The sequence below is a fragment of the Hyla sarda genome, chromosome 1 (genome assembly GCF_029499605.1).
Source record: "Hyla sarda isolate aHylSar1 chromosome 1, aHylSar1.hap1, whole genome shotgun sequence".
NCBI lineage: Eukaryota > Metazoa > Chordata > Amphibia > Anura > Hylidae > Hyla > Hyla sarda.
The window spans coordinates 108,644,516-108,666,601 of NC_079189.1; the positions used below are offsets into that span (position 1 = coordinate 108,644,516).

At 46.8% G+C, this 22,086-nt stretch overlaps 2 protein-coding genes across 6 annotated transcripts in view; one reads left to right on the forward strand and one right to left on the reverse strand.

The window, feature by feature from the left end:
* The window catches only part of CFAP96 (cilia and flagella associated protein 96), a 30,308-nt gene extending 15,496 nt beyond the window's left edge, over positions 1-14,812 (reverse strand). The window contains exons 1-3 of one of the 4 annotated variants that reach the window (XM_056559863.1): positions 14,634-14,772; positions 14,464-14,546; positions 7,799-7,932 (exon numbers count right to left, since the gene is read on the reverse strand). In XM_056559863.1, the coding sequence (XP_056415838.1) occupies positions 7,799-7,895 (97 nt within the window). In that variant the 5' untranslated portion in view covers positions 7,896-7,932; positions 14,464-14,546; positions 14,634-14,772. Of the gene's footprint in view, positions 1-7,798; positions 7,933-14,463; positions 14,547-14,633 lie in introns of all 4 variants that reach the window. The other 3 variants (XM_056559871.1, XM_056559855.1, XM_056559873.1) reach the window with 3 other exon arrangements.
* Positions 14,804-22,086, forward strand: part of UFSP2 (UFM1 specific peptidase 2) — a 66,873-nt gene continuing 59,590 nt past the window's right edge. For both annotated transcript variants that reach the window (XM_056559840.1, XM_056559843.1), the window contains exon 1: positions 14,804-14,940. In XM_056559840.1, the coding sequence (XP_056415815.1) occupies positions 14,938-14,940 (3 nt within the window). In that variant the 5' untranslated portion in view covers positions 14,804-14,937. The remainder of the gene's footprint in view (positions 14,941-22,086) is intronic.

The following is a 22,086-nucleotide window of genomic DNA, read 5'->3' on the forward strand; positions in this document are numbered from 1 at the left end:
GCAGATGTTGCAGCTTGGCATGCATCACTTAAACACTTGTAAATTGCTGAGGCTGGTATCACTGCTAGTCCCATTAACCCCTTAAAGGGGTACTCCGCCCCTGGCATCTTATCCCCTATCCAAAGGATAGGGGATAAGATGTTAGATCGCTGCGGTCCCGCTGCTGGGGACCCCGGGGATCGCCGATGCGGCACCCCGCCATCATTACTGCACAGAGCGAGTTCGCTCTGTGCAGTAATGACGGGCGATACAGGGGCCGGAGCAGCGTGATGTCATGGCTCCGCCCCTCATGACATCACGGCCTGTCCCCTTAATGCAAGTCTATGGCAGGGGGCGTGACGACCGCCACGCCCCCTCCCATAGACTTGTATTGACGGGGGCGGACCGTGACGTCACGAGGGGCGGAGCCGTGACGAAACGATGCTCCGGCCCCTGTATTGCCCGTCATTATGTGCAGAGCGATCTCGCTCTGCTCAGTAATGATAGCGGGGTGCCGCAGCGGGGATCACCGGGGTCCCCAGCAGCGGGACCCCGGCGATCTGACATCTTATCCCCTATCCTTTGGATAGGGGATAAGATGTCTAGGGGCGGAGTACCCCTTTAAGGACCCAGCCCATTTTCACCCTAAGCACCCGGCCATTTTTTGCACATCTGACCACTGTCACTTTAAGCATTAATAACTATGGGATGCTTTTACTTTTCATTCTGATTCCGAGATTGTTTTTTCATTACATATTCTTCATTATGTCAGCGGTAAATTTTACTTGCATCATTTCTGTCACAGCGTGCGCTCCGGTCCCCCGCGCTGACGGGGACGCGCTGACGGGGAGCACGGGTTCCCTTGTGTCGGGGACGTGGCTGCCGTGACGGCTGGTTCCCGCTCACGCGCCGCATCCCTATCTGCCTTACCTGGCTCCCTGCGTGTCTGTCTCTGCCTCCAGACGCGCGCGCGGCCCCGCTCTCTAGGGTGTGCGCATGCCGCCTTCAGTAAATTTAAAGGGCCAGCGCGCCATTGATTGGTGTGCTGGTCCCTGACATCTGGCTACTTCCCTATTTATGTAACCTGCCCCTTCCTGCCCTTGCCGGATCTTTGTGCCCTAGTGCCTCTGTGAAAGCGTTCCCTATTGTGTTATATTGCCTTGCCTGTTGCCGAACCTGTTGCTACCGTCTACTCGCCCTTGAACCTTTGCCGCCTGCCCTGACCTCTGCTACGTCCGACTACGCTCCTGTCTGCTCCCTGTGTACCACGCCATATCAGCTGCCAGAGAGGTCGAGTTGTTACTGGGGGATACGACCTGGTAGTTACCGCTGCAGCAAATCCATCCCGCTTTGCGGCGGGCTCTGGTGAAGACCAGTAACTACTTAGAACCGGTCCTCCAGTACAACCCGCGCCATCGCCTCTCTGGTCTAGAGGATCCACTACTAGTCCTGCCGGTACGTGACAGTAAGATACGGCCATGGATCCCGCTGATGTTCCCCTGCCAAGCCTAGCAGACCTCACCTCCATTGTGGCCCAGCAGGGTCAACAGCTGGTCCAGTTGACTGCTATGATGACGCAGCTCCTGCCTTCTCAGCAACACCCAGCCCCTTCTTCTGCACCTGCCGCTACTCCTCCGCCTGCAGTTGCCACCGGTTCCAGAATCCGTTTGTCCCTGCCAGAAAAATATGACGGAGATCCGAAGCAGTGCCGTGGGTTCCTGTCGCAGTGCTCTCTCCACCTCGAGCTACTGTCCGACCAGTTTCCTTCTGAGCGAGCCAATGTAGCATTTATTCTCAGTTTATTATCCGGGAAGGCCCTGGCCTGGGCTACACCACTATGGGACCGCGCTGATCCAGCCACCTTTTCCGTCCAGAACTTCTGCCAAGAGTTCCGGAATGTTTTTGAGGAGCCAGCCCGGGTTACCTCCGCAGAGACTGCCTTACTTAACTTGACCCAAGGAGGTTCTTCCGTGGGTGACTATGCTATTCAGTTCCACACCCTGGCCTCTGAACTGGAACAATGAAGCCCTTTGTGCCACCTTCAAGAAGGGCCTCAACAGTGAGATAAAGGACGTTCTGGCTGCACGTGAGCTACCTTTCACCCTTTGCAACCTAATTTTGCTGGCCACTAGGATTGACAAACGTTTCACCCCGAGAGATAAGAGGAACTCCTCCTTGAAAAGGAAAAAGCTCATCCTAGACGCTACCCTCGTCTGGCTCCCATTTTTCTTACCTCAACCCGCTAACGGGCCTCTCGCCGTGGAAGCCATGCAGGTGGATCGGTCATGCCTGACTCCGCAAGAACGAAGCCGCTGCAGAGACGAGAACCTGTGCCTGTACTGTGCCAGTACCGAGCACTTCCTTAGAGATTGTCCTCTCCATCCACCGCGTTCGGGAAACGCTCGCACCTAGTAAACTTGGGAGAGGCGTTGGTAGGTGTGGATTCGTCCTCTCCACGTCTCATCATACCCGTGCAGTTGTTCATCTCTTCCAAGTCCTCTTTCTCCGCAACCGCCTTCTTGGATTCCGGTTCAGCTGGCAACTTAATTCACGCCTCCTTGGTTGACAAGTACCGTATTCCAGTAATCCGTCTACCCAAGCCGTTTCTCATCTCTACAGTTTACGGTGAGAGACTCTCTGCCACTGTGCAGTTCCGTACCCAGCCTCTGCAGATGGACATTGGAATATTTCATACTGAAACTTTAGAGTTCTTTGTCCTTCCTTTCTGCTCCTCCGAACTCCTCCTGGGTCTGCCGTGGCTTCAACGTCATTGTCCTGTCCTGAATTGGACCACCGGTGAGATCCTGCGTTGGGGTTCCTCCTGTTCTGACCGTTGTCTCAAGCCTGCTCCTGTCAAACAGGTCCCGCAAGTTACTCCACCTCCTGGTCTGCCCAAGCCATACCATTCTTTTGCGGATGTCTTTTGCAAGAAACAAGCTGAGGTCCTTCCTCCACACAGACCCTATGATTGTCCGATCGACCTGATGCCCGGTTCGACTCCACCTCGGGGCACGATTTATCCTCTCTCACCTCCTGAGACTCTTGCCATGTCCGACTATATACGTGAGAACCTACAGAGAGGATTCATTAGAAAGTCTTCTTCCCATGCTGGGGTCGGTATCTGGTGATGCCCTTCGGCCTTTGTAATGCGCCTGCCGTCTTCCAGGAATTTGTCAACAGGGACCTACTTTATACCTGCGTGGTCGTATACTTGGATGACATCCTCATCTTTTCTTCCAATTTGGACCAACATCGGGTCCATGTGCGACAAGTTCTCACTCGTCTTAGGAGAAATCACCTATACGCCAAACTTGAAAAATTTCTTTTTGAACGGTCCTCCCTGCCTTTCCTGGGATACATTATCTCAGCTCAAGGACTTCAAATGGATCCAGCCAGGCCATCCGCGGTACTGGATTGGCCACGCCCCTCTGGTCTCCGAGCCATACAAAGATTTCTGGGCTCTGCTAATTACTACAGGCAATTTATCCCTCATTATTCCACTCTGGTGGCTCCTATCGTGGCGTTAACAAGAAAAGGAGCTAACCCCAAATCTTGGCCTTCCCAAGCTGAAGAAGCCTTCCAGTCACTGAAAGCCGCCTTTGCTTCAGCACCCGTTCTCTCTAGGCCAGATTCCACCAAGACCTTCTCTCTCGAAGTGGATGCCTCCTCGGTGGGAGCCGGAGCTGTCCTCACCAAAAGTCTTCCGGGGGCAAGACAGTAAATTGTGGCTTCTTTTCTAAAACATTCTCTCCCGCAGAGAGAAATTATTCCATTGGAGACAGAGAACTGCTGGCCATTAAGTTGGCACTGGAGGAATGGAGACATTTACTCGAGGGCGCCACACATCCTGTGAACATCTTCACGGACCACAAGAACCTGGCTTATCTCCAGTCTGCCCAGAGACTAAATCCCCATCAGGCTCGTTGGTCTTTGTTCTTCGCCCGCTTTCATTTTGAAATCCATTTCCGTCCGGCTTGTAAGAACATTAGGGCAGATGCTCTGTCTCGCTCTTCTGATATGGTTGGCGACGAGTTAACACCTCAATATATCATCACACCAGAACACCTTATTGCCGTCGCTCCCGTGGACCTGCGCCTTCTTCCTCCTGGCAAATCCTACGTACCTCCACGTCAGCGGTTGCAAATTCTCAGGTGGGGCCACGCTTCCCTTTTTGCCGCTCATCCAGGAGTACAAAAATCTCTCCAACTAAGGTACTGGTGGCCTTCTCTGGAGAAAGATGTCTCAGACTTCGTCCAGGCCTGTATGGTTTGCGCCCGGGATAAATCGCCTCGTCAGAAACCAGCGGGTCTCCTCTTGCCCCTACCTGTTCCTGAAGTTCCCTGGTCTCACATCGCTATGGACTTTGTTACAGATTTTCCCTCCTCCCATGGCATTTCCATTATTTGGGTCGTGGTAGATCGCTTCTCCAAAATGGCTCACTTTGTACCCCTGCCCGGTCTACCCTCTGCACCCATGTTAGCCAAACAATTCTTCCAACACATCTTCCGTCTCCATGGCCTTCCCAAACATATTGTCTCAGATCGTGGGGTACAATTTGTCTCCAAATTCTGGAGGGCTCTTTGTGGTCAGCTCGGGATCAAATTGGACTTTTCCTCTTCGTATCAACCTCAGTCCAACGGCCAGGTAGAACGGGTGAACCAAATTTTGGGCGACTATCTGCGCCACTTTGTATCCTCTCGCCATGACAATTGGGTGGATCTACTTCCCTGGGCGGAGTTCTCCTACAACTACAAACAATCCTCAGCTTCTAACAAGTCTCCTTTCTTTGTAGTTTTTGGCCATCATCCTCTTCCACCTCTGCCGCAGTATCCCACTCCTTCTTCTGTACCTGCTGTTGACAGTCTTGTACTGGACTTTTCCACCATCTGGCGTGAAACTCACGCTGCTCTCCTCAAGGCTTCCGCTCGTATGAAGGTCCAAGCCGACAAGAGACGCAGAGCTCCTCCGGAATTTCGCCCAAGTGACAAGGTTTGTCTCTCCTCTAAATATATCTGATTTAGGGTCCCAAGTTACAAGTTGGGCCCTCGTTACTTGGGACCCTATAAAATCAAGAGTCGGATCAATCAGGTCTCTTACCAGCTCCATCTTCCTCTCTCCGAATCCATAATTCTTTCCATGTCTCCCTTCTTAAACTTGCTGTCTTTAACCGTTTTTCTCCCAAGCTTTTTTCTCTCACCCCTGTTGCCGGTACCTCCGATGTTTTCTCTGTCAAGGAGATCTTGACGACCAGGATTTCTCGGGGGAGAAGATTTTTTCTGGTTGATTGGGAGGGCTGCGGTCCTGAGGAAAGGTCTTGGGAGCCTGAGGAGAACATCTTGGACCGCAGTCTCATCCTCCGTTTCCTGGGCACCAAGAAGAGGGGGAGACCTAAGGGGGGGGGGGTACTTTCACAGCGTGCGCTCCGGTCCCCTCCCCCGGACCGGAGCGCCCGCTCCCTCGGCCTCCCTCCTCGGGATCCCGGCACGGGTTCCCTTGTGTCGGGGACGTGGCTGCCGTGACGGCTGGTCCCCGCTCACGCGCCGCGTCCCTATCTGCCTTACCTGGCTCCCCGCTCCCTGCGCAGTCTGTCTCTGCCTCCCGGCGCGCCCGGCCCCGCTCTCTAGGGCGCGCGCAGCGCCTTCAGTAAATTTAAAGGGCCAGCGTGCCATTGATTGGTGCGCTGGTCCCTGACCTCTGGCTACTTCCCTATTTATGTAACCTGCCCCTTCCTGCCCTTGCCGGATCTTTGTGCCCTAGTGCCTTTGAGAAAGCGTTCCCTAGTGTGTTATATTGCCTTGCCTGTTGCCGAACCCGTTGCTACCGTCTACTTGCCCTTGAACCTTTGCCGCCTGCCCTGACCTCTGCTATGTCCGAGTACGCTCCTGTCTGCTCCCTGTGTACCACGCCATATCAGCTGCCAGAGAGGTCGAGTTGTTACTGGGGGATACGACCTGGTAGTTACCGCCGCAGCAAATCTATCCCGCTTTGCGGTGGGCTCTGGTGAAGACCAGTAACTACTTAGAACCGGTCCTCCAGTACAACCCACACCATCACCTCTCTGGTCTAGAGGATCCACTACTAGTCCTGCCGGTACGTGACAATTTCTTGGTGAAAAATTCCAAAATTTGATGAAAAAATTTAAAATGTTGCTTTTTTTTTTATTTGAAACTCTCTGCTTATAAGGAAAATAGACATAACAAATATATTATATATTGATTCACATATACAATATGTCTACTTTATGTTTGCATCATAAAGTTGACATGTTTTTACTTTTGGAAGATATCAGAGGGCTTCAAAGTCCAGCAGCAATTTTCCACAAAATGTTCTAAAAGTTTTGAAATGGATTTGAAGGGCCTTCATATTAGAAATACCCCACAAATGACCCCATTATAAAAACTGCACCCCTCAAAGTATTCAGAATGGCATTCAGAAAGTGTGTTAACCCTTTAGATGTTTCATAGGAATAGCAGCAAAGTAAAGGAGAAAATTCAAAATCTTCGTTTTTTACACTTGCATGTTCTTGTAGATCCGGTTTTTGAAAGGAAAAAAAGACCCCCAATTTCTCTCGAGTAAGGAAATACCTCATATGTGTATGTCAAGTGTTTGGCGGGCACAGTAGAGGGCTCAGAAGGGAAGGAGCGACAATGGGATTTTGGAGAGTGAGTTTTTCTGAAATGGTTTTTGGGGGAATGTCACATTTAGGAAGCCCCTATACTATTTTGGAAACTACTCCCCTCAAGGAATGCTACAAGGGGTACAGTGAGCCTTAACACCCCACAGGTGTTTGAAGACTTTTCGTTAAAGTCGGATGTGTGCATTATTATTTTTTTCACTAAAATGCTGTTTTCCCCCCGATTGTACATTTTTACAAGGGGTAATAGGAGAAAATGCCCCCCAAAATTTGTAACCCCATCTCTTCTGAGTATGGAAATACCCCATGTGTGGACGACAAGTGCACTGCAGGCGCACTACAATGCTCAGAACAGAAGGAGTCACATTTGGCTTTTGGAAAGCAAATTTTGCTGAAATGGTTTTTGGGGGGCATGTCGCCTTTAGGAAGCCCCTATGGTGCCAGAACAGCAAAAAAAAAAAACACATGGCATACTATTTTGGAAACTACACCCCTCAAGGAACGTAACAAGGGGTACAGTGAGCCTTAACACCCCACAGGTGTTTGACAAATTTCCGCTAAATTTGGACGTGAAAATGAAAAATTTGATTTTTTTCACTAAAATGCTCATGTTACCCCAAATTTGGTTGGAATGGAAGTCGGGGGCCATCTGCTTTTACAAAGCCCCCCATGGTGCCAGAACAGTTGCTGGGCTGCCCATAGCAACCAATCAGATCGCTTCTTTCATTTTTGAAAAAGCCTCTGAAAAATGAAAGAAGCAATCTGATTGGTTGCTATTGGTAACTGGTCAACTTTTCCTCAGCACAAGTTTTGATAAATCTCCCAGAATGAGTGGAGCACTGGACGCAAAATTGTGGTGCACTCTTTCCATTTACAATTTTTCATGATCAGTGCGGGTTCATGTGATCGGACCTCCACTGATCAGCATGTTATTCCCTATAGCAGTGGTCTTCAACTGCGGACCTCCAGATGTTGCAAAACTACAACTCCAAGCATACCCGGAGAGCCGTTTGCTGTGCGGGCATGCTGGGAATTGTAGTTTTGCAACATCTGGAGGTCTGCAGGTTGAAGACCACTGCCCTATAGGATAGACGGTAATGCCCCTTTTTCAATCTATGGAGGAATTTTTTTTATAATTATTACATTTTTCTTACACCTGTCTTAGCTTTGATAACGTTTACTTACTAGAACAGGGAGTGACATATTTGTCTCCGATACTAATGTAGCCCATCTCACGGAACAGACCAATCCTGTCCATATCGGATTTCCCTTCAGTAGGCATTATTGTAAAGTGCAGCGGTAACACACCTTGTTGTAACCTAAGGGAAAAAGGTAATTTGTTAAAGGGGCATTTATAGTCAAAGATTGATCTATTCAATCAGGTTTTTTATGTCATTTTTGAGGTCACTATGTATTCTAATAACAATGTAAGATATTGCTGCCCTCACAATAGGCTAACACTTCCGGCTCTGTAGAGATCCCTTCTTGGCTGCTATGCAATATGATCATCCCAGGTAGTATAAAAATTTACGAAGAACAACGGAAGAACAGAAAGAAACAGAGTTTTAAAGGAAAACTGTCAGCAAGTTCACCCACACTAACCCCAATACACTGTGTTATAGTGTGGGTGAACAGGAGTCAATACAGGGGTTACTTACAATTTTTGTTGGGTTGTCTCCCAGTTTTCGTCCTGTAAATTCCCGTAATTCACCCCCTTAGTTGCGCTCTGCAGACATGTCCCCCGCCGGCAGTCATACTTTGGGTCCCGGAGGAAGGGGCCTAAGCCCGCCCCCCTTATTCGCATATGCATTTTCTTCAACTCCATGTCCTAGTGACATGGAGTTACACACCCCCTGAGCGCTGCGCTCTGTATGCAGAGCACATGCGCTGAAGATTTTACGCAGCTCACGTGAGAATGGTGCATCCCCAGAGAGTGCTCTGTGCAGTGTAACTGTACATGCGAAAGGCCCTCGCTACAGAAGTCGGAGTAGCGAGGGCCCAGCGCATGTGCAGTTACACTGCGCAGAGCACTCTCCGAGGACACACAGCTCTCACGTGATTAGGACGCAAGAGCTGCGTAAAATCTTCAGCGCATGCACTCTGCAAACAGAGCGCAGCGCTCACGGGAGAACAGCTGATGCTGAGCAGTAGATATATGTCGTATATCTACTGCCCAGCAAGAACTTATAGTAAGCATGCAATGTGTATACAGTATACACATTGCTGGCTCACTTAACCCCCTGCTAAGCTGTGCGTTATGCGCCAGCCCAGCAAGGAAAGAGATAACATACACTGCCGGGCAGTGTAGGTTAACCCTTTGGGCGGAATACAATATATACAGCTATCTATAGATAGCTGTATATAGTGTATACAGAACACGAGGTCTACTTACCTCCCTCGCTCCTGTCTTGCCCGAGTCCATGTAGCTCCACTCCCTAGTGATGCCGTCATTAGGGGGGCAGAGCTACAGACGGGAGGCAGAGTGGTAAGAGTGAGGCTCTGTTCACATTGTACGTTTTGTATAATGTGAACAGACCTTTCTGGCAGTGTCTTCCCAGACAGGGAGACTCCAGCTGTTGCTAAACTACAACTCCCAGCATGCCCAGAGAGTAGTAGTTTTGCAACTTGGGAAGACATTGCATTATGGGCACTCTCCCCAGCGGAGAGCGCCAAAAATGTCCTAACCCATTTTTTGTGTTCATTTTTCTTATCGTTTCAGATCCGTGTATGCAGAGGATTACGGCAGATTCGGTATAATACGGCAATGAAATTGATTTTTTTTCTTTTAATAAAATGGCTAACGAGGGCTCGTGGGGGAGTGTGTTTTTTTTTAATTTAATTTTCAGGCTAAGTAGTGGAAGCAGTCTTATTGGCAGAATCCATCACTAAGCAGGGGCTTAGCGTTAGCCCCAAAAACAGCTAGCGCTAACCCCAATTATTACCCTTGTACCCACCGCCACAGGGCTACCGGGAAGAGCCTGTACCAACAAGCCTGGTGCTTCAAAAATTGCACTCCTGGGCCTAGGCGGTTACAAGCTGGCGTTATTTAGGCTGTGGAGGACCAGTAACAATGGTCCTCGCCCCAACCCTGGTAACATCAGGCTGTTGCTGCTTTGTTGGTATCTGGCTGAGAATAAAAATATAGGGAACCCTATGCATTTTTTACAATTTATTTCTGAAAAAAATATCGGGTTCCCCGTATTTTTATCCTCAGCCAGATACCAACCAAGCAGCAGCAGGGTGGGCGAGGACCATTGTTACTGGTCCTCCCCAGCCTAAATAACGCCAGCCTGTTACTGCCTAAGCCCAGGAGCACCATTTTTGATGCTCCAGGCCTGTTGGTACCGTCTCTTCCTGGTACCCCTGTGGCGGTTGGGTACTGGATAATAATTGGGGGTTAGCGCTAGCTGTTTTTGGGGCTAACGCTAAGCCCTGGCTTAGTAATGGATTCCGTCAATAAGACAGCTTCCACTACTAAGCCTGAAAAATCAATTAAAAAAAACACAACACATTGGAAAGCCATTTAATTAAAAGAAAAAAATACTGCTAGCTCAAGGAGTCACATGGTTTACAACTACAATATGTGGAGAAGAATTAGTAAAACTTGTTCACTTATATCTAGATTCTTCAGATAAAGAGCGTGAACACAGCCATAGCGTCCTTTTCATAGGAGTGACTGATTATTGCTAATAATAAACTGAAGAATGTATACTATTCTGGATACTATCAGCTGTGTTATCACCAGGGAGGAAACTGGAAAGTGTCAAAGCAAAGGCATTATTTATAAGCACATGTACAGGGAACATACATTATTAACAGAGACTAACTAGCACCGCTTCACTTGTGAATGATTCGCACAGTAAACACTAGAGAGAAAGAAAAACACAATGTCGGATGTACTAAGCATAACTATCCCAGAAATTCCCACTCCAGATAAAGACCCACAAATAAAGGGAGTCACAGCACAGGCAAAAATGTTTTAGTGTTTTATTAAAGGCTGTCCAGGCATGCTGGGAGTTGTAGTTTTGCAACATCTGGAGGCACCCTGGTTGGGAAACACTGATTAAAGGGGTTATCCCAAGAGTCAACGTTATCCTATATCCACAGGATAGGGAATAACCAGCTAATCGGTGGTGGTCTGATCACTGGGACCCTCATCCATTACAAGAACCAGAAGTCTTTCTTCACTAAGTGAATGGAGCAGCAGCAGACATGTTCAACCACCGCTCCATTCACTCTCTATGTCAGGGACAATTGTCTTCAGTTCTCATGATTGGTGTGGGTCCCAGCGGCCGGACCCCACTGATGATGTAGTTATCCCTTATCTTGTATTATAATCCCTTTAAGGGGGCCTTTACAAATGGAGATTTTGCTGCAGATTTTGCTACCCATTGAATCAATGGGTAGCAAAATCAGCTGTGGAAAAGTCGCAGCAAAAAAGCCGCAAAACATGTACATGCGAATATACTTTACAATGTCATCGAAATTTTTCAACATATCCATTAAATGGACCCTCTCCACAACTCCTAATTGGTTCTATATGTCCTTTAGTGGTACATGTGCAGGCTATAGTAACTTATTTGTATAGGGTCACTTTAAAGTATGCATGCCTTTAGGACTCCTTCCATTGGGTAAAATGTGACCTTGGAGTATATAGGAATGTCCAAGCATGTTTACTATATGTGAATAAAGTATCGGGAAGTCATATGCAGTACCGCCACACACTAAAGAGCTGTGTGTGCTGTCTTTCTAAGACAGATTGAATCTCCCATACCAGAGTGGTGCTAAATTTTAAAGGGAATCTGGTACCAATGTTACCCCCACTAACCTGCTGGTACAGGGAAATAGTGCTGGTGATGCTGATTTAAACACTGTTTACCTTTTTTTTTTTTTTCTTACATGGCCCCATTTCTGAGTTATGGCCAAATATGCAAATAAAGTGATTTAGTGCACTCTTCAGCCCTCCCAGTTCTTATCACATGATCACTACAGGTCCTTCAGCCACATTCTCCTCTATACTGCACTGTTGAGCTCATCCCCCATATGTACTGGTAGCATGATTGTGACATCATCACAGGTCCTACACCTCCAGCATGTAACAGATGTAGAGCAGGTCCTGGTCAGGCAGTCACTTCTGTTGTGTTGTGTGTGGAGATCTGCTCCACCAGGACCTGCTGTACATGTGATATATGATCATTGACAGGAGTGTGCAGAACAGATCCAGAGACATGGGGTGGGGGTGCACAGTGTGGAGACAGGCGGGCAGAAGAGTACACCAAGTGGATGGAATGTGCCCTGCACTCAGGAGTGGGGTAACAAAGAAAGAAAAGGTAACAAGCATTGGATTCAGTGTCACTCAACACAATTACCCTGTACCAGCAGGTTAGTGTGGGTGACGTTGGTGACAGATTTATTTAATTATTTTAAAGCTCACAAACAATGATGTAAGATCCCATGGTAAGGATGTGTTTTTGTGCAAGATCAGATCAAATGAAATAGTAAAACCTACCACGCTATTTCACCCTTTGTTTTCTGAGATATACTGATGTCTTATGCCCAGATGGTAGCTAATGGATAGTAAACCCCAATGGTAACATTTTAAGAGGACGTAGTTTTTTATAGGCCAGACATGCTGGGAGAATTTACTGACTGCTGGCCTGGAGCGTCACCATGCATGGGTGCGAGAGAGATCTCCCAGCACTTACTGCCTACATGCTTAGGGGTAGAAATTTATGAAGAGGGCGTAACCAAGGAAGAAGCGGACAGGCCGAAAAGTGCACCTCAAGGCTTGGAAAAACCTAGGGTGCACCAAGAATCTAATTTACATAAAAAGGTAAAGATCCTTGTTATCAGTGTCAACCGCACAAGAATCCTGTACCAGTAGGTTAGTGCGTAAGATAGCGGTGACGGATTACCCACTGTAAAATAATTGATATGTTCCCTGTAAACCATCCTGCCTAATATGCATGGCTCCTGTGGCCCCAGTTGTCTTCTCTGGCTGCTTGATATTCTTTGCCAACCTTCCCTCACCTGAAAATCTCCCAGCAATCATTGCAGCTCTGCTCTGCCAGCCAGCTCACTCTCTGAGAGCAGCCCCCACCCTCCTGCTCTTAGAGAGAGAGAGAGAGGTTCAATGTCTGATTAGCTAAGACTGCACACACATCCCAGTTCTCAGCACTAGAGCGAGCATGACTCATTACTGCAGGGCAGAAACCACATGGTCTGTGTCTCTCAAAAGGAGGGGCTAATTTCAGAAAGGGATTTGGACAGAGACAAGGTAGATGGCTGGATGATGTAATTTCCTCACTTCATGCATGTAAGTGACAATCAAAGAGGAGAAACTGCTCTGTATAATGAATTATATTTAGACAATTAAACAGGTTGATGAGATGGAAAGGATAGGCTATAAGTTTACTTCCCCAGAGTCCCCCTTTAAGTTTTTTGTTTTTTTTTAACAAAGAATATAGAAGACACACATGACGTCAGCAAAGTCAACTCCTTAGTGGTCAGGCTGCTTTTCTCTTATGCAGGGATCCTTAAAGGGGTACTCCAATTTAAAAATCTTAATCCTTCCAGTACTTATCAGCTTCTGTATGCTCCAATGAAAGTGCTTTTCTTTTTAATTTACTTCCTGTCTGACCAAAGTGCTCTCTGCTGACACCTCTGTCCATGTCAGGAACTGTCCAGAGCAGGAAAGGTTTTCTATGGGGATTTGCTCCTACTCTGGACTGTTCCTAAAATGGACAGAGGTGTCAGCAGAGAGCACTGTGGTCAGACAGAAAAGAAATAAAAAATAAAAAAATTCCTGTGGAGCATACAGAAGCTTATAAGTACTAGAAGAATTAAGATTTTTTTTAATAGAAGTAATTTACAAATCTGTTTAACTTTCTGGCACCAAAAAAAAAAAAATAATGTTTTCCAGCTGAGTAGCCCTTTAACCTGCGGCTCTCCAGCTGTTGCAGCAGCTGGAAAGCCACAAGTTGGAGAGCCCAGCTGTAATGCATGTGGGTGGGGGTGAGCCGATGCTCTGGAGCTCTATAAGGGTATGTTCACACTACGTAATTCCCACTGAATTCTGTGAGCGGAATTCCACAAACGGAATTGCGTGCTGTGAACATAAACATCAGTGTGAATGGGTTTCCGCGAGACCCATTCACACTGAGGAATTTCCTGAAATAGTTCAGCGCAAAGAAAGGACGTGTTCATTCTTTGTGCGGAAGATCACGAACATTGCATAGTCGCCAATGGTGACAGCGCAGTGCCGCACGGTCCTACCGCCGAAGTATTGCGGCGGCGGCCGCCAGAATGGAATTTCCGCTCGCAGAATTCTGCGAGCAGAGATTCCGTTCATAATCCGTAGTGTGAACATACCCTAATGCTGTCTTGTTGGTGATACTGCAGGTCCACAGAAATGCACATTTACTTCACTTAGGTGCCATCTTAAATAAGCACTGTCACTTTAAAAAACTTTTGACATGTTGTAGAAATGTTAAAAGTTTAGATTTTTAGGGGACCCCAACTAATAGGTCGAATGGGCCAGGGAAGAGCATGCTAAGAAAGACAAACTTACAATGAAAGTCTATGGGATTGTCTCAGTCTGCCGTGCTTTTCTCCCAGCTCTATTTAGCGATTGGTCGGGGTCTGAACATACAGACCCCAACCGATCAAAACTTTGGACATCTATCTAGGACATGTCAAAAGTTTTTAAAGCATCCAATACACTTTAATATTATAGCAATGGACTCCCCAGGTTATGCAGTGACATCATATATCAGTGTACAGATCAGACTGTTTATAGGGGGTTAAGAAAAACCCCCAATAATCCAGTGCACCCCATATATTGACTGTACCTGATCTTCTGTGTGACAGCCTCTGGCTCCCTCCCTCCGCTGCTGGCAGCTTGTTACCTGCGGTCACCATGGAGATGGAATAGCTAAAGAAAGGGGGACGCCAGACATTGCTATTTTATTCACACGGTATAACACAACCTATTATACGTACATAAGTGATACTAATTTACCTGAAGCTAAAGTTTTATATCTTTACAAACATACTTAGTTTCTGTCATAAAGTACTCCCCGTATTGTGAATGGTTTCGCCCAAGCTTGCTTCCGTATGCAGACTTTGCATTGTGGGATATGTAGTTTTTTTGCAGTTACAATGTAGCTACTACGCATGCGCTTGAATGATAACCACCTACGCTGGGCGTGGTTTGTGTTACACGTGTGCTGCCTGTGGTTGATTGACAGCTGGTAGGCGGAAGTTGTGTATGGAGCAGAGTGTTGTCTATGTGAGAGTCGGAGTCAGCACTGAGCGGGGGAGCCATGGTGAGTGGTGCAGGACTGGGTGACATCTTATGGTATAGAAGTGGGCACTCATACACATGGTATTTATAGTGTTCTCCTTTATGTTGCATCGGCCCAAATCACATGTATGGGAAACTAATGACTGATATATACCCTGGTGGCTATCCAGCTGTTACGGAACAACAAGTTTCAGCATGCCCAGACAGCCATTGTTACAAAATTACATCTCCCAGCATGCCCAGACAGCCATTGCTACAAAACTACATCTCCCAGCATGCCCAGACAGCCACTGTTACAAAACTACATCTCCCAGCATGCCCAGACAGCTGCTGTTACAAAACTACATCTCCCAGCATGCCCAGACAGCCACTGTAACAAAACTACATCTCCCAGCATGCCATGACAGCCGCTGTTACAAAACTACATCTCCCAGCATGCCCATACAGCCACTGTTACAAAACTACATCTCCCAGCATGCCCAGACAGCCACTGTTACAAAACTACATCTCCCAGCATGCCCAGACAGCCGCTGTTACAAAACTACATCTCCCAGCATGCCCAGACAGCCACTGTTACAAAACTACATCTCCCAGCATGCCCAGACAGCCGCTGTTGCATAACTACATCTCCCAGCATGCCCAGACAGCCGCTGTTACAAAACTACATCTCCCAGCATGCCCAGACAGCCGCTGTTACAAAACTACATCTCCCAGCATGCCCAGACAGCCGCTGTTACAAAACTACATCTCCCAGCATGCCCAGAGAGCCACTGTTACAAAACTACATCTCCCAGCATGCCCAGACAGCCGCTGTTACAAAACTACATCTCCCAGCATGCCCAGACAGCCGCTGTTACAAAACTACATCTCCCAGCATGCCCAGACAGCCGCTGTTACAAAACTACATCTCCCAGCATGCCCAGACAGCCACTGTTACAAAACTACATCTCCCAGCATGCCCAGACAGCCGCTGTTACAAAACTACATCTCCCAGCATGCCCAGACAGCCGCTGTTACAAAACTACATCTCCCAGCATGCCCAGACAGCCGCTGTTACAAAACTACATCTCCCAGCATGCCCAGACAGCCACTGTTACAAAACTACATCTCCCAGCATGCCCAGACAGCCGCTGTTACAAAACTACATCTCCCAGCATGCCCAGACAGCCGCTGTTACAAAACTACATCTCCCAGCATGCCCAGACAGCCACTGTTACAAATCTACATCTCCCAGCATGCCCAGACAGCCACTGTTACAAAACTACATCTCCCAGCATGCCCAGACAGCCGCTGTTACAAAACTACATCTCCCAGCATGCCCAGACAGCTGCTGTTACAAAACTACATCTCCAAGCATGCCCAGACAGCTGCGGTTGCAGAACTACAAGTCCCAGCATGCCTGGAGAACTGCACAGCCCAGTTGTTAAAGCATGCTGTGCGTTGAAGATTCGGGGGGCCACAGATTGGGGATCACTGTTTTATAACAATAGATTTTCTAGCTATCCCAGACAGCATAGACAACTGGATCAGAGGTCTGCACCCCAGGACTGTCAGAATATCATGGACCCAAAAAGTAACCATGTGGTCCAGAACAAACAAGGGGCCCGGTCTCCAACCATATACAGTCATGGCCATAAATCTTGGCACCTCTAAAATAAAAAAACAGCAATTTTAAGATCTCTCCACAAGTGTCCAATGGGATTTAGATCTGGACTCATTGCTGCCACTTCAGAACTCTCCAGCGCTTTGTTGCCATCCATTTCTGGGGGCTTTTATTTCACTGTAGGTACTGTGTTCTTTTCTTTGTAGGCCTCATTCCGTTTTCAGTAAATAGTACAATGATGTGCGTACAAAGACGTTTTCCCAGAAGGATTTTTTGCTTACTCAAGTTCATTTTGGCAAAATGTAGTCTTGCTTTTTTATGTCTCTGTGTCAGCAGTGGTGTCCTCCTGGGTCTCCTGCCATAGACTTTCATTTCAATTAAAGGGTAGCTCCCACCATCATGATTTTTTTTTTCTGTCCCTGCCTATTGCCCTTCTATCCCTAACACCCTCCCTGCCTTTATTTATTTTTTTTTACTATTTTTAAAATGGCATTTAGTCTGCCTGGTAGTGTGCTCACTACCAGGCAGACTTCCCCAGCAGGCACCACGTCACTGATGCCTGCTGGGGGGGGGACTTCCGCCCTTAGTTCTCCCAACAGGGTGCCTCCAGCTGTTTCACCACTACAACTCCCAGCATGCCCTGACATCTATTGGCTGTCAGGGCATGCTGGGAGTTGTAGTGGTAAAACAACTGGAGGCACCCAGGACAGGAGTTTCATGGGGGAAGGAGTGAGCCAGGAGCCGATGCGGGAGGGACGGGTGCGGGAGAGACTCTTCCTGCCGCTCGGTAAGTAAACCCAAACAACCCCCATCCCCCCCCCCCCCGTACCTTGCAGCAGCGCCCCCCATCCTCCCCCGTACCTTGCAGCAGCGCCCCCCATCCCCCCGCACCTTGCAGCAGCGCCCCCCATCCCCCCACACCTTGCAGCAGAGCCCCCCATCCCCCCGCACCTTGCAGCAGCGCCCCCCCATCCCCCCCGTACCTTAGAGCAGCACTCCCCGCACCTTGCTGTAGCAGCCAACCCCCCGCGCCGCCCGCACCTTGCAGCAGGGCCGTCGGCGAGTGTGGGAAGCAGATGCGCAGCCCTGGCTGTTACTGCGCCTGCGCAAAATTTCAACTGATGCCCTGCCGGAATCAGTCGGAATTTTGCTGTGACGTCACTCCGCACTGCATTCGGCCATTAGGAGGGCGCCCCCTAGTGGCCGAATTTCAAATTGCTTTTAAAATGTTTTAAAAGCATTTTTTTTAATAAAAGTATATTAGAGATATGTTGTAGTACTTGAGTACTACAACATATCAAAAAAATTTTTTCATGACAGTGCCCATTTAAATGTCAACAGTTCGCGCTGACACAGATGCTCCCTGAGCCTACAGGACAGCTTGAATATCTTTGGAACTTGTTTGGGGCTGCTTATCCACCATCCGGACTATCCTGCCTTGACACCTTTCATCAATTTTTCTCTTCCGTCCACGCCCAGGGAGATTACCTACAGTGCCATGGGTTGCAAACCTCTTGATAATGTTGCACACTGTGGACAAAGGCAAATCTAGATCTCTGGAGATGGTCTTGTAACCTTGAAATTGTTGATAATTTTTTCACAATTTTGAAAGGGTGCCAATAATTTTGTCCAGCCCATTTTTGGAGTTTGCTGTGACATTATGTCCAATTTGCTTTTTTCCCTCCCTCTTTTGGTTTAGCTCCAATACACACAAAGGGAATAAACGTGTATAGCAAAACATGTGTTACTGCAATCCTTTTCTGTGAGAAACACTTCAGGAAAAATTCAGGTGTGCCATCATTTACGGTCATAACTGTATAGGTAGAAAGATCATATAGGTAGTGCGGTGCTCGTGGACAGGTAAGTATCGGCAATAGGTAAAGGAATCCCCGCACTCATGATAAATGCTTGAATCACCTCAAGTGTTTGTTCACATCAAAAGCCTGGGTGGTGCGTGTCACTACCCTGTTCCATCCAGGCTTTTGATGTGAATAAACACTTGAGGTGATTCAAGCATTTATCGTGAGTGCCGGGATTCCTTTACCTATTGCAGAATCCAACCATTCCTGCTAAGAGCAGTTGGGGAGATTTATCAAAACCTGTGCAGAGGAAGAGTGGTGCAGTTGCCCATGGCAACCAATCAGATTGCTTCTTTCATTTTCCACAGGCCTCTTTAGAGGCCTGTGGAAAATGAAAGAAGCGATCTGATTGGTTGCTATGGGCAACTGCACCACTCTTCCTCTGCACAGGTTTTGATAAATCTCCCCCAGTGTTCACACTGACATCATTGAAGCAGCTTTTATAATTTATGGACGCAAAAATAAAGCATCTTTTGGATTTACTATCAGCATTTGGTGTATCTGTCTGAACTAGGGTTGTCACTAGAGATGAGCGAACTTACAGTAAATTCGATTCGTCACAAACTTCTCGGCTCGGCAGTTGATGACTTTTCCTGCATAAATTAGTTCAGCTTTCAGGTGCTCCCGTGGGCTGCAAAAGGTGGATACAGTCCTAGGAAAGAGTCTCCTAGGACTGTATCCACCTTTTCCAGCCCACAGGAGCACCTGAAAGCTGAACTAATTTATGCAGGAAAAGTCATCAACTGCCGAGCCGAGAAGTTCGTGACGAATCGAATTTACTGTAAGTTCGCTCATCTCTAGTCGTCACCTTTCTTGCAAAAAATAAATACTGGCCATGCTAATTTGCTTAATTATGTATGTGTGACATAAATGGAAGCTCCGCCCATGTCCGTCACGTACCAGTCCAGCGTCGGCAAGTTAACCCTCACCTTTTGGAGTCTGGCAGTGAGGTCTACAGCACATACAGTCATGGCCGTAAATGTTGGCACCAGGGCTGTGAAGTCGGTAGATAAATCATGTTCCAACTCCTCAGTTTTTTTGTACTTCCGACTCCTCTGTATTAATATGCACATGTATTTTATACATTCCTTGAAGGAAAGAAAGGCAACATACATGTCCCAAAGATATCGGTGACTACAGCACTGATGGGACAGTCAAGAGAATACACAATGATATGTGACTGGACTGGAATCAGAAATAGGCCCGGGCATTCTAGAATAAGCAGCCCATTTTTTTGGTGGAGGTCCAAATGCTGGGACCCCCACCAATAACCTTGGTTCAAGTGGCTCTCCAGCTATTTTAAAGCTAAAACTCCCATCATGTCTGTAGAATATGTATTTGAAGAGAAAAGGAAAGACCGGCAGGGGGCGCCTAGTGTGTTACCGCAAATAAAGAAGGAATGATTGATATAGACGCAGGTGGGCACAGGTTGCCTGTAGGTAATGGGTGCTCACCTGGAGCAAGTGGGAAAACTCGTCTATCAACCCACCAAGCAGGGTAACAATGCTGGAGACAGCTGCCGAGCCAAGGGTTTAGGAAAGGGCTTGCCAAACCTAGAGAAAGTACCATGGAATGATGCAAAAAAAATCCTGTGGTTTCCAGTGTGGAAAAGAAGGATCCGATCAGAGAAGTGATGTGGAACAAAGCTGGACCGCTTTATTGAGAATAAAGCAAATTAAACAGGATAACGCGTTTCGGGGAACACCCCCTTCAGAGCGGTTAACCCTTTGAATTATCCCTTCCCCTAATAAAAGTTTGAATCACCTGGCATTTCCAAGAATAAAAAAAACAGTGTAAATAAACATATGTGGTATTGCCGCGTGCGGAAATGTCTGAATTATAAAAATATACCGCTTTTTAAACCGCACGTTCAATAACGTACGTGCAAAAAAATTCAAAAGTCCAAAATAGCACATTTTTGATCACTTTTTATACCACAAAAAAAGTGAATAAAAATTGATCAAAAACTCTGATCAGAACAAAAATGGTACCAGTAAAACTTCAGATCACGGCACAAAAAATGAGCCCTCATATCGCCCTGAACACAGAAAAATAAAAAAGTTATAGGGGTCAGAAAATGACCATTTTAGACGTATAAATTTTCCTGCATGTATTCATGATTTTTTTCTGAAGTGATACAAAATCAAACCTATATAAGTAGGATATCATTTTAACCGTATGGACCTACAGAATAAAGATAAGGTGTCATTGTTGCCGAAAAATGTACTGCGTAAAATCGGAAGCCCCCCAAAACTTACAAAATAGTGTTTTTTCATCAATTTTGTCGCACATTGATTTTTTTTTTCCCGTTTCACCGTAGATTTTGAGGTAAAATGACTGTCATTACAATGTAGAATTAGTGACGCAAAAAATAAGCCATCATATAGAATTTTAGGTGAAAATTTTAAAGAGTTATGATTTTTTAAGTTAAGGAGGAAAAATTGAAAATGGGAAAAAAAACAGAAAAAGCCCGGGTCCTTAAGGGGTTAAATACAGTTACATTTGGCTCCAAAATAAAAGGGAGAGGGGCCAAACTACAATGCAGTGAATGAAGCATCACTTGGAGAAAAAACAAATAATCAACATTAGCATGAATAAAGACAATTAGAATCAAGATGAGAATACAATCCGGGTGGTGACATGCAGGAATGACATGCCAGTGTAGTACAAAAGTGTTGGACAGATTATTGGTAGCCGGGGACCTCCGTGGTGCATGCGGACCATGGGCGGAAGTAGTTGTTGCGGAGGTAGTGGCGGCCGTGTCTGAGAGCAATGGTGCGTTGTCATAGAGACTTTTGGTTGTTTTAGAACAAAAAAAACAAAGCTTATCTATATGAACCAAAAACAAAATCTGTAAAACCTAGAAATGGTTTATATTAATCTTGAAATGTAGTTATAGGCTTAGCAGATGCAAATCAATTCAATGTAGAGTTCTAAGGAAGAGAATTGCCTCTGCCAGATCCTCTTTCATAGAGGCTCTTAAGTCAGACTTTATTTTTAGGGCTGAAAATTATCTTTCGACACTGACTTTGGGTGGGTGGCATTGCAGTAACTATTTAGTCAGAGTCGGTGCATTGTTTGCCGACTCCAACTCCAGGCACCCAAAATTTCCTCTGATGCCGACTCCTCGACTCCGACTCCACAGCACTGGTTGGCACCCCTGAAATTTTGTAGAAAATGAAGTATTTCTCACAGAAAAGGATTGCAGTAACATGTTTTGCAATACACACGTGTTTATTCCTTTTGTGTGTATTGGAACTAAACCAAAAAAGGAGGAAAAAAAGCAAATTGGACATAGTGTCACACCAAACTCCAAAAATGGGCTGGACAAAATTACTGGCACCCCTTCAAAATTGTGGAAAAATAAGATTGTTTCAAGCATGTGATGCTCCTTTAAACTCACCTGGGGCAAGTAACAGGTGTGGGCGATATAAAAATCACACCTGAAAGCAGGTAGAAAGGAGAGAAGTTCACTTAGTCTTTGCATTGTGTGTTTGTGTGTGCCACACTAAGCATGGAAAACAGAAAGAGGAGAAGAGAACAATCTCAAGGTTACAAGTCCATCTCCAGAGATCTAGATTTTCCTCTTTTCACAGTGCGCAACATAACCAAGAAGTTTGCAACCCATGGCGCTGTAGCTAATCTCCCTGGGCGTGGACGGAAGAGAAAAATTGATGAAAGGTGTCATCGCAGGATAGTCCGGATG